General features: G+C 38.3%; 1 protein-coding gene across 5 annotated transcripts in view; it reads right to left on the bottom strand.

The window, feature by feature from the left end:
* Nucleotides 1-13,085, bottom strand: part of MAST2 (microtubule associated serine/threonine kinase 2) — a 200,885-nt gene that overhangs the window by 28,321 nt on the left and 159,479 nt on the right. For all 5 annotated transcript variants that reach the window (XM_040231268.1, XM_040231267.1, XM_040231266.1 and 2 more), the window contains one exon: nucleotides 1,884-1,959. In XM_040231268.1, the coding sequence (XP_040087202.1) occupies nucleotides 1,884-1,959 (76 nt within the window). The remainder of the gene's footprint in view (nucleotides 1-1,883; nucleotides 1,960-13,085) is intronic.

Raw genomic sequence — 13,085 nt, forward strand, 5'->3', positions numbered from 1 at the left:
GCAGGCCCTTCTTATCCTTCAGGCTGGCTTAAAGGTCAGTTCTTCTTAGAGGCCTTACAGGACCACCCAGTATAGACTCTCCAGCCTCATTCCCTTCCTCTTTTAGGCAGCATCATATTCTTTCCCTTTATGGTGCTTATCACAGGTTATAACTATATACTTGTTCATTTCATTATTCATTATTCTTCCCCACCACTCATTCAATCAGTAAGCACCGACTGAGTGCTTATTATATACCATATTTGCAACATATTAAGGCATCTCTATTAAAGGTGCTTCGATTCTGGTTAAGAGGAAATGGAAAGCAAATAAGAAAGTACAGTCAGCTCCCCTTATCCATAGTTCTGCATCTGCAGATTCAACCAACAGTGAATCAAAAATATTCAGGGAAAAAATAATCCAGAAAGTTCCACAGAGCCAAACCTGAATTTTCTGGGTGCCAGCAACTATTCACACTGTATTTAAAACTATTTACATAGCATTTACATTGCATTGGGTATTATAAGTAATCCAGAGATGATTTAAAGTATAGAAGAGGATGTACACAGGTTATATGCAAATACCATGAGACTTAAATATCTGTGGATTTTGGTATCCACTGGGGTCCTGGAACCAGTTCCCTCTGGATACCCAGGGGTGACTGTATCAGGCACCGAAAAGGACTAGTTTGAACATCAACCTGGATGCTCTGCTGGAGAATGATGAGGGACTTCTTTATACTATATGGTGAGGGAAGGCCTCTCTGGAGAGCTGGTGTTAACTAAGCGAAGACCTGAGGGAACAGCATTCCTTCAAAGGGAACAACAAGTGCACAGACTCTACTAACTCCACTAAGTTTCTAGAAAATGAGGGCTCTGTCTGTCTGGTTCCCACTAAGTACCCAGCCTGTGCCTGGGCTTACTGGGTGCTCAGTAAATATTTACTGAATGAACGGGAAATGACTCAGTAGAGAGGACAGTCCTAGGTCCTGCTGTCCCAGCTCTGAGGCAGAGTTCACACACAATTGAGGCAGCAAGTCTGGGACAAATGAGACTTTCAGCCGGGCTGGAAAAGCAGATGTATCCATCCAGCATATTCCTATACTGAAAGCATTCCTTTTCTGGAGGTCTTAATGACAAAGACTGGCTCTAACCAAGAATAGCTTTAAAAATAAAATTAAAGAACACGAACTCTGCCAAGCAAGAATTGTAGAGATGTTCTGAAAAGTAAATAATTTGTATAAGAAGACTTGACACATGGATTGGATGGACTCATGTCAGTCAGCTCAGTACTTCTCCAGAAGCCAGGCAGTGGGCTGAACTGTCAAGACTGTTCCCATGTGCTGGAGACAAGTTCATATCACTTCCGGAAATGAGTGAAATGTGAAGAATACAAGCATGGCTTTTCATCACACCAAATCTTTCTAAATTCATGGGAGTATAAGTGAAGACCGGGTAGTCTCTTTATCCTCAAGGAGAGAGGCATAAATGGCCCCTTCCAGCTCCCTGGAACTAGCTGAGTTAGAGGAGGAAAAGTGTAACTTTGGGTCCTCCTGGGAGGAGGGTCCATCTTCTCATTAGCACAGCTCTCAGTTGAGAGTATAATGTTTCAGAACATACCCTCAGGAAACCAGGGGTTTCTGTTTAAGATTGTAAAATAAATCCACTTCTAATATCTGCTTGCCCATTTGAACACTCAAATGCAAACACCTATGGTGTTTGGAAGACCAAGGTTGAACAAGATAATTATGACCTGGGCGAGGAAAGCAGGAAAAGAATTCTGATGGCTGGCAGACCGAAGGTAATACACTTAGAAGGGCAATGCCTCAAAGGAGGAAGCTGACATTTAACTGACATTCATGCAAATACCACACATGTTAGTCACAGAAGAGTCTATCAACTTACCTACGGGCAGGAACAAAGGAAAAGTGAGCAGGTGCATTTGGAGAGAAATTCCGGGGACTATCCAAAGGACTGTTACCTGTAGATAGGGAAAGTAAAAGAAATCCTCTGTGAGGTTTGCTTCTGGGGAAGGCTGAGATGATAACCTTTAGAAAAGAAACCATCCCCTAGCATCGGCAATGAGCACATATGATTATTTTTCCAGGCCCACCATTAGTTTAATGATTCTCTCTTTGCAAAAGTTTGGCAGCCCAGAGGGTTTTCCCTTGTTCCCAAGTTGCCTATAACCCATCTATGCTTCTCAGACATCTGTTCTAGCTCTAGCAGCAACTTGACAATTTCCCGTCCTCCTTGGAACATCTCAGGTTCCAATCTGCCTAGGCAAGTTAACCCAACTTTGCAAAGTCTTGAACTCATTCAGGGCAGAGCACACAGCCAAACACTCAACACTTCTCAAAGGGCAACGGGACTGCTGACCTGAAAGGCTCTTGCACATATATTCCGCACACTGCATCCAAGGGGCTAACCCAGAAATATGTGTGTCTAGGGGAAAATGAAGTTCTCAGGTGGGGACTTAGGAGAGTGGTGCTCCGTAAACAGTCCATACACAAGGTCCCCAAGTCTGCAAAGAATGCCCAACCCTTTCACAGGGTAGGAATTATCTCCATCTCTTTGTTAGTTTTCACATGGCCCCTACAACTTGTAAACTTATAGCTCAGAAGCTTTGAACAAAACTGTGTGCTTCTGTTTACAATAGCCAGGACATGGAAGCAACCTAGATGTCCATCGACAGACGAATGGATAAGAAAGCTGTGGAACATATACACAATGGAATATTATTCAGCTATTAAAAAGGATGCATTTGAATCAGTTCTAATGAGGTGGATGAAACTGGAGCCTTTTATACAGAGCGAAGTAAGTCAGAAAGAAAAAACACCAATACAGTATATTAAGGCATATATATGGAATTTAGAAAGATGGTAATGATGACCCTATATGCGAGACAGCAAAAGAGACATAGATGTAAAGAACAGACTTTTGGACTCTGTGGGAGAAGGCAAGGGTGGGATGATTGGAGAGAATAGCATTGAAACATGTATATTATCATATGTGAAACAGATCGCCAGTCCAGGTCTGATGCATGAGACAGGGTGCTCAGGGCTGGTGCACTGGGATGACCCAGAGGGATGGGATAGGGAGGGAGGTGGGAAGGAGGGTCAGGATGGGGAACATATGTACACCCATGGCTGATTCATGTCAGTGTACGGCAAAAACCACCACAATATTGTAAAGTAATTAGCCTCCAATTAAAATAAATTGGAAAAAAAAAAACCTGTATGCTTACCTTAGTGCTAAGGACCACAATTGCCAAATCTAAGCCTGCCATACTTCTGTGGTCCAATTGCCAGCTGGGGGCTGGTATTTAGGAGAACCTGTCAACATGTCTCTACCCAAAAAACCATGCCGAAGTAAGCACCACACTCCATGATGTGCTGATCACTCAGCCAGTCCCTACCCACCACCCCACTTCTGTGCTCACCTCTATGAACCCACACTAGCTATGAGAAACAGCAGCTATCCAGGGACCTGATAGTTCAGCAGGCCCTGGTTTCTTCTTGGACAATTTATTTTTTGTATAGGGTATGATGTTCCAAAGTGCGACGAAGCTGCCCTTGAGTTTCTCATTATCTCCATTCAACAGGCGTGGATGGCACTCAGCGTCTTTCTATACTGATCTTCCGGGTGGCTCAGACAGTAAAGAATCCACCTGCAATGTGGAAAACCTGCAATATTGGGAAGATCCCCTGCAGGAGGGCATGGCAACCCATTCCAGTATTCTTGCCTGGAGAATCCCCAAGGACAGAGGAGCCTGGCAGGCTACAGTTCATGGGGTCACAAAGAGTTGGGCACAACTGAATGACTAAGCACAGTACTGATCTTAGAAAAATCAGTCTCTCAAACAACGGCTCTCTACCCTGTGCAGTACCTCTGTATCAGTCATATAAAGGCACTCTCTTTAGGAGAACTAATGAAGAAGAGGCATTTTCAGCTTCTACTCATCCCCTTGCCAGGGAGCCCCAGTGAGGTGCACAACCTTATGCAGTAGATCTGCTCTCAACTCAGTACCAACTCTGGGTTTCCTGTGGGTTGAGGAATACCTCTTATGGTTTATCCTACCTCCTGGCTAGCATATGTCACCAGGGTGTGAGAAAAGTGATTTAGAATAGCTGTTTCCTTGCTGCTGCTGCTGAGTCACTTCAGTTGTGTCCGACTCTGTGCGACCCCATTGATGGCAGCCCACCAGGCTCCCCCATCCCTGGGATTCTCCAGGCAAGAACACTGGAGTGGGTTGCCATTTCCTTCTCCAGTGCATCAAAGTGAAAAGTGAAAGTGAAGTTGCTCAGTTGTGTCTGACTCTTAGTGACCTCAGGGACTGCAGCCCACCAGGCTCCTCCATCCAGGTAGGACTTAAAAAGAATCAGTCCTCCTCAGACTTATCAAGGTCTAAAAAACTATATATATATATATATAATTCTTTTTAAATAGTGTCATCTCAGAGATTAACAAGTACCCTCAGTTTGATCCCTGACATGTAAAGCTAGATGTCCTTTGTTGGTTCCCAAAACCACCAATCTAAAGCCTCAAGGCCCTGAACATGAATATCCTACAAACAATGACCAGACTTCCAAGGACCAGGTGTGGTGATGATTATTGAAAAGAACATGAAGAATCTTCCAGGAGCTCACAGCAAAGCTAGGGATTCACAGAACACACACATGTCAGAAATGCCTAACACTAAGAGGAAAAAAAGTTACAAATAACAACAATAATAAAAACCAGCACATCACTGAGGTGTGTGACAACTTCAAGCAGAATAATAATCCTTAAAGCATAAGAGAGTGGAGAATGCAGAAAACATATTTGAAGAAATAATGGCTGATGGTTTTCTAAATTTGATGGAAAAAACTATAAACCCATTTTATCTAAGAATCTCTAAGAGAAAGAGGAAGAAATATATACCAAAGCACATTACAATCATATTGCTCAAAATTCATGATAAAAACAAAAATCTTAAAAGTAGTTGGGAGGCAAATTGAGGGGGGTAGGAAAGACATGATTAGACAGGAATAAAGATAAGGATTATAGTAGACTTCTCACTGAAAATAATGCAAAAGGATAATGAAATAACATCTTTAAATTAATGGGAAAAAAACACAAATCCTACCAACCTGGAATTCTATACACAGCTACTGTGTAATAAAGAACCTGGTGGCATTGTGTCCCCAGTTCCTAGGAATGTGCCTCTGCTGCTGCTGCTAACTCTGTGCGACCCCATAGACAGCAGCCCACCAGGCTCCCCCATCCCTGGGATTCTAAATCTTTGCAATTTCCCAAGTGATAGGAGTGTCTTCGTTATTCATGGTGGGGCCAGACAGTTTATGCAAATAAGATGAGGAACCAAGAGAACAGAGAGCTGAAGCTTTAAGCCATCTGATATTATTCTGGCCTCCAGGGGTGCCAGAGACTGAGTTCAATCACATAGCCTATGAATCAATCAATCATGCTTACATAATGAAACTCCAGAAAGCACTATGGACGCCAAAGCTCTGATGAGCGTTCCTCTGCATACTGTTACACATCAGTGTGCCAGGAGAGTGAAGCATCTAGACTTCATGGAGAGAGGCACCAGAAACTCCACACATGGGACCCTCCCAGGCTTCACCTTAAGTGTCTCTATTTTTATAGAGATATATTACGTGGCTGGTTCTTAATATATCCTTTTTGCTATAATAAAACTGTATTTGTAAATATAGTTCTTTTATGATTTCTGTAAGTCATTCTAGCAAATTATTAAATCTGAGGAGGCAGTGGGAACACCGAACTTGTATCCAGTTGGTGAGAAGTATGAGTGGCCTGGGAACTGCCAATCATACCAGTGACGTCTAGAGTAACGACAGTTTTGTGGAGGACTGTGGCCATAACCTAAGTTCTGCCCAGTTCTGGGCAGTTAGTGTCAAAAGTCACTGCACCAGTGAAAAAAATTTTTTTAAACAAAAGGTGAAATAAAGATATTTTCAGATAAAAAAAGCCAAACAAAATCCTCAACAGAAGACCACACTACAAGAAATAGTTTCAAAATGTCCTTTAGGCACAAGGAAAATAATATCAGATGGAAATACGGATCTACAGAAAAGAATGAAGAACACTGGAAATGTTAACTACATGGGAAAATATCTAAGATTTTTTTCTTATTATTTAAATGTCTTTAAAAAATAATGTTTAAACAAAAATAACAAGGTAATGTGAAGTTTATATCATATATGAAAATGAAAAGGTTGAAGACACTATAAAGCCTGGGAGGGTAGAAATGGAATAGTATTATTTTTATGCTACACGTGAAGTGGTTTAATATGGTGATAAAAATGTATATTATACATGCTAATCCAACTACTAAATAACAAACAGTTACAGCTCATAAGCCAATAGAGGATATAAAATAAAATTTAAAAACAGTCCCAAATGAAAAGAGCAAATAAAGAAAAAAACAGATGGTACAATAAGAAAATAAATAGGAAGATGATAGATTTAAACCAAAACATTATCAACAACAATAGTAAATGAAATAGCATGGTGGTGGTGGTGGTGGTGGTGGTTTAGTCACTAAGTCATGTCCAACTCTTGCGACCCCATGGACTGTAGCCTGCCAGGCTCCTCTGTCCATGGGATTCTCCAACCAAGAATACTGGAGTGGGTTACCATTTCCTTCTCCAGGGGATCTTCCCAACCCAGGAATCAAACCCAGGTCTTCTGCATTGCAGGCAGATTCTTTACCAACTCAGCTACAAGGCACCAATTAAAAGATAGAGATTATAAGCAATAAATGCTGGAGAGGGTGTGCAGAAAAGGGAACCGTCTTACACTGTTGGTGGGAATGCAAACTAGTACAGCCACTATGGAGAACAGTGTGGAGATTCCTTAAAAAACTGGAAATAGAACTGCCTTAGAACCCAGAAATCCCACTGCTGGGCATACACACCGAGGAAACCAGAATTGAAAGAGACACATGTACCCCAATGTTCATCGCAGCACTGTTTATAATAGCCAGGACATGGAAGCAACCTAGATGTCCATCAGCAGATGAATGGATAAGAAAGCTGTGGTACATATACACAATGGAGTATTACTCAGCCATTAAAAAGAATACATTTGAATCAGTTCTAATGAGGTGGATGAAACTGGAGCCGATTATACACAGTGAAGTAAGCCAGAAAGAAAAACACCAATACAGTATACTAACACATATATATGGAATTTAGAAAGATGGTAACGATAACTCAGTATGCGAGACAGCAAAAGAGACACAGATGTATAGAACAGTCCTTTGGACTCTGAGGGAGAGGGAGAGGGTGGGATGATTTGGGAGAATGGCATTGAAACATGTATAATATCATATATGAAACGAATCGTCAGTCCAGGTTCGATGCATGATACAGGATGCTTGGGGCTGGTGCACTGGGATGACCCAGAGGGATGGTACGGGGAGGGAGGTGGGAGGGGGGTTCAGGATGGGGAACATGTGTATACCCGTGACAGATTCATGTTGATGTATGGCAAAACCAACACAATATTTAAAATTAATTAGCCTCCAATTAAAATAAATAAATTTATATTTTAAAAAAGAGATTGTAAGACTGGATAAAAAAGAAAGAACTTCTTAAAGTATCGATATTCATAATATTACAAAAAAGAAAAGATTGATCTCAGATATTTCACTGATAAATTCTACCAAACATTTAAGGAAAAAGTAATACCAACTACCTACAATCTCTTTCAACAGAAGCACAGAGAATATTTCCTAACTTGTTGTATGAGACCAGTATTACCCCAATACCAAAACCAGATAAAGACATTACAAGAAAGTAAAAACTATAGACCAGTATGTCTTACAAACACAGATGTAAAAATCTTCAACAATACATTAGAAATATAAAATCTAACAATGTATAAAATATTATATATCATGACAAACTGGAATTTACTCCAGGTATGCGAGTCTGGTCCAACATTTGAAAGTCAATTAATATAAGCTACAACAACAAACTAGAGATAAAAACACATAATTGCATCAACTAATACAGAAAAAGCATTTGACAAAATCTAACCCCCATTCCTGATAAAAACTCTTAGCAAACTAAAAACAGGGGGGAACTTCCCCAAATTTGGAACTTCCCCAAAGTAGAGAAGAACTTCTTATCTACTTCTGTAGATAAGGACATCTACAGAAGCTATGCTGCTAAAATCACACTTCACTGTGAGAAAGTGGATGATTTCTTTCTCAGACTGAGAACAAGGCAAAGGTGCCCCCTCTTACCACTCCTATTCAACATCATAGTAGAAGTGTTAGCTAGTTCAACAAAACAAGAAAATGACATAAAAGGTAAACAGATGGGGAAGTAAGATATAAAACTGTAGATGAGATGATTGTCTATGTAGAGATTAAAGAATCAGTAAGAACCAAAAAATTACTCTTGGAACTAATAAGCAATTACAGCAAAGTCATCGGATACAAGATACATGGCTAATATACAGTACAAGTCAATTGCTTTCCTTCATAACCAGCAATGAAGAATTAGTAGCTGAAATTAAAAACACAGTTATACAATTAACACAAAAATGAAATGCTTACATATAAATCTAATACAATATGTATACAATTTATATGCTATAAATAAAACTGGTTAAAGAAGTCAAAGATCTAAATAAATGAAGTGATACTGCTTGCTCATGGATTGAAAGATGCAGTGTTGTTAAGATGTCAGTTCAGGGCTTCCCTAGTGGCACAGTGGTGAAGAATCCACCTACCAGTGCAGGAGACGTGGGTTCAATCCCTGGCTCAGGAGGATCCCACACACCACAGAGTGACTAGGCCTATGCACAACTACTGAGCCTGTGCTCTGGAGCCCAGGAGCCACAGCTGCTGAGCCCACTGAGGCCTGAGTGCTCTAGAGCCAGTGCTCCACCACAGGAGAAGCCGCAGCAATGAGAAGCCTGCACCCACAACCAGAGAGTAGGCCCAGCACAGCAATGAAGGCCCAGCACAGCAATGAAGACCCAGCACAGTCATAAATAAATAAATAAAATTATTTTTTTAAAAAAGAAGTCAGCTTTTCCCACCCAGATCTATGGAGTCAATTTTCATCAAAATCCCACCAAACTAGTTTGCAAATATAAACAAAAGGATCCTAAAGCTTACCTGGGAAGGCAAAGTAACCAGAAAGTCAACACAATACTAAAAATAAATAAATAAACAATAAAGTTAGAGGACTGATATAACTTGATTTCAAGATTCACTATAAAGCTATAGAGATCAAGACAGTGTGGTATTACAGTCTTGCAGTGGTTAGAAAGAAAATCACATTACAGAAAGTTAACCAGGACGAAAAAGCAGAGGGTGATGTCTAAGATGAAGGGATAAGCTAAACCTCAGAAAAACAACTAAATGAAGTGGACACAGGCAACTTTCCAGAAAAAGAATTCAGAAAAATCACAGTGAAGATGATCCAGGATCTCAGAAACACAATGGAGAAGATGCCAGAAATGCTTAGCAAAGTCCTAGAAGAACTAAAGAACAAATGAGATGAACAATACACTAGAAGGAGTCAAGAGCAGAAGAGTGGAGGCAGATGAATGGGCAGTCTGGAGGACGGGATGGTGGGAACCATCACCTCAGAACAGAATATAGCAAAAAGGAAAAAAGAAAAAATGAAGACAGGCTAAGAGACCTCTGGGACAACATTAAACACACCAACATTCACATCATAGGGGGCCCTGAAGGAGAAGAGAGAAGATATATGAAGATAACAGCTGAAAATGTACCTAATATGGGAAAGGAAATACTCAAGCAAGTCCAGGAAGCACAGAGAATTCCAGGCAGGATAAACTCAAGGAGGAACATACTGAGACATATAGTAATCAAACTGAAGAAAACCAAAGACAAAGAGGAAATATTAAAAGGAACAAGGAAAAAGCAACAAATAACATACAAAGGAACTCCCAAAAGGTTATCAGCTGATTTCTCAACAGAAACTCTGCAAGCCAGAAGCGAATGGCATGATATATTTAAAATGATGAAAGGGAAGAACCTACAACCAAGAATACTCTACCTAGCAAGACTCTCAATCAGATTTGATGGAGAAATCAAAAGCTTTCCAGACAAGACAAAAAAAAGTTAAGAGAATTCAGCACCACCAAACCAGTTTTACAACAAATGCTAAAGAACATCTCCAGGCAGGAAACACAAGAGAAGGACAAGACATACATGTAATAAACTCAAAACAATTAAGAAAATGGTAATAGGATCATACACATTGATAATTCCTTAAATGCAAATAGACTAAATGCATCAACCGAAAGATGAAAACTTGCTGGGTGGATGAAAACATGTGCATGTATGCACTTCCACTTACCACATCACTCTACTTAACCCCTCAAACTGTATGTGATTATTTTATATTGTTAGGTTAATCATGTTTCCATTATAGCTTGCAACTGTAATTATCTTTTTATTTTTTCATCTGGCTATTGATTGTGAAAACTGATAAACATTTTTTACTATTGTGGTTATGTAACTATTATTTGCTTAATACCACTGTATCATTATTAGTCAACAGAAACTAACAGAATTCTTTATTACTAAAACTACCATTTAACAGAAAAACCTGTAATCAAATTATAAAATCCAGATGCATTTCAGAATCATCTTGGACTTTTTTGAAAAATACAAATGCCCAGGTATTACCTTTTTTCTCCATAGCTCCAGATGTGTTCTAATGAGCAGCCATGTTTAAAAACAACTGGATTATATGATCTTTTACTTTTATCTAGTTTGTTTCACTTTTTCTACTTCATATTCAGTACTTCCATTTTATTTAGTTTATGTTTTTCAATTTCTCCATCTCTTTTGTTGTTTCTCAAGCCTTTATCAAATGTAGCAGTAAAGTTCCTGTATACATAAATATATAGAGAGTATGTATAATATATATATTTTAGAAAATTTATGAGTTTTTGCATGGCTAAAAAATGTATGACATTTTGATTTCACTTGTTTGACTTAGTATGAATAGAATGCTAAATTTTTTATTTTTATTCACTCAAAACTTTGATATAGTTCCACGTATTTTGGCATCCAGTATTACTGTTAAAAATCTGGAAAATTTATGGCCTTAGAGATTAAAAAAATTTGAATGAAGCTTGAAATTTCTAATTCAATTCTGAGAATATAAAGAAATACTATGTAAAAAAAAAGGCAGGAAATTAGCATGTGATACAGTATTATTAACTGAAGTACAGATTTTGTTCAAGTTTCACAAAACTTTATGCTAGTGTCCATTATTTGTTTTCATACGTTATTTAAGAGCCCACATTATATTTAAATGCACTGAGCAGTTCCAGCTGTATGCAACAAATTCTAGTAAATTCTCTTTTGATTATTAGTCTATTATAAGTATTCTTTAATTTTCCTTGTTATGACTTCTTAGATACATTCATTATTTAAAAGTGGATATTTATTTCCAAATACATGTGATTTTTTAGAGTATCTTTGATATTAATTTCTCACTTTGATATTAATCTCTCATTAAATGCTTTCTTCTCTGCAATCACCCTCTGTGTTTTTTCAGTCTTCTAACTTCATTAAGGCTTTCAGTGGCTAAGTCAAAGATTTCTCTTGGTAAATGTCACGTTGTACTTGAAAATACATTGGTAATTTTCAAATATCTTTTGATATTGACTTCTAACATTATCCCATAGTGATGAGAGAACAGATTCTATGATTTCAATACCTTTAGACTCTGAAATGTCTGCACCTTGTTTTATGCCCCTGGATATGTTCCAGCATCTCCTAGTTCATAGTCTAGGGGAACTTGAATAGAATTTGTATCCTACTGTTGTGTGAAAATTGTGTAAGTCTTAATTATGTTGAATTGGTTAATAGTGCTTTTCAGGTCTACTATATCCTTCTACTTCTCTGTATATTCATTCCATTAATTTTTGAGAGTTTGATATTGAAACTCCAACTGAAAGTCTTAATTTATCTACTTAAAAAATAATTGCAATATATAATGGAACTTTTTTCTGTAAAAAAGACGAAAAAATCCAATAAAAGAAATCTGTGTTTTTCAAAAAAAAAACAACGATAGTGTGATATGGGTGAAAGAACAGACACATAGATAATGGAACAGAACAGAGCACCCAGAGATAAAGAAATGTAACTATATTCAACTGATCTATGATAAAGGAGCTTAGGCAATTCAACAGAGAAAAGATAGTTTTTTCCACGAATGGTGCTAGAACAATCAGATGTCTGTATGCAAAAAAAAACCCACAGAAGAATCATCTAGATACAACCTTTCACAAAAACTAATTCAACATGGGTCACATAAATGATCCTAATATAACATCGGCCTAAATATAAAGCACAAAGCTATCAAACTTTTAGAAGATACATATGGGAAAAGGAAGTGACCCCGACTTTGGTGATGAATTCTTAAGATATGAAACCAAAAGCACGATCAATGAAAAAAATTAATAAGTTGGACTGCATTAAAATAAAAAGCTGCTCTGCAATACACACTGTTAAGAGAATAAAAAAGACAAGCCATGGACTGGGAGAAAATATTTGCAAAACATGTTGTATTTTGGATACAAAAGACTTGTATCCAAAATAAACAAAGAACTTTTAAGCTCAACAATAAGAAACAAACCAATTTTATAGGGCGAAAGAGATCTGAACAGACATCTTACCAATGAAGATACACAGACGGCAAACGAGCACATGAAAAGTTGCTCAACATTATTTGTCACAGGGAATCATAAATTAAAACCATAAAGGGATGCCCATTCACATCTCTCAGAATGGCTGAAAAACTGACAATATCTAATACTAATAAGGATGTAGAATAACAGGAACTTATTCATTGTTAGTAGGAATGCAAAATGGTATAGCCACCTTAGAAGATAGTTTGGCAATTTCTTATAATGCTAAACACAGTCTTACTGTATAATCCAGCAACTGTATTCCTAAGTAATTACTCAGTTGAGTAGAAAACTTTCTGTCCACATAAAAACTTGCACATAGAAGCTGATAGCAGCTTTTATTGATATGTGTCAAAACTTGGAGCAGCCAATGTATCCTTTAGGAGGTAG

The sequence above is a fragment of the Oryx dammah genome, unplaced genomic scaffold (assembly GCF_014754425.2).
Source record: "Oryx dammah isolate SB20612 unplaced genomic scaffold, SCBI_Odam_1.1 HiC_scaffold_28, whole genome shotgun sequence".
Lineage (NCBI taxonomy): Eukaryota > Metazoa > Chordata > Mammalia > Artiodactyla > Bovidae > Oryx > Oryx dammah.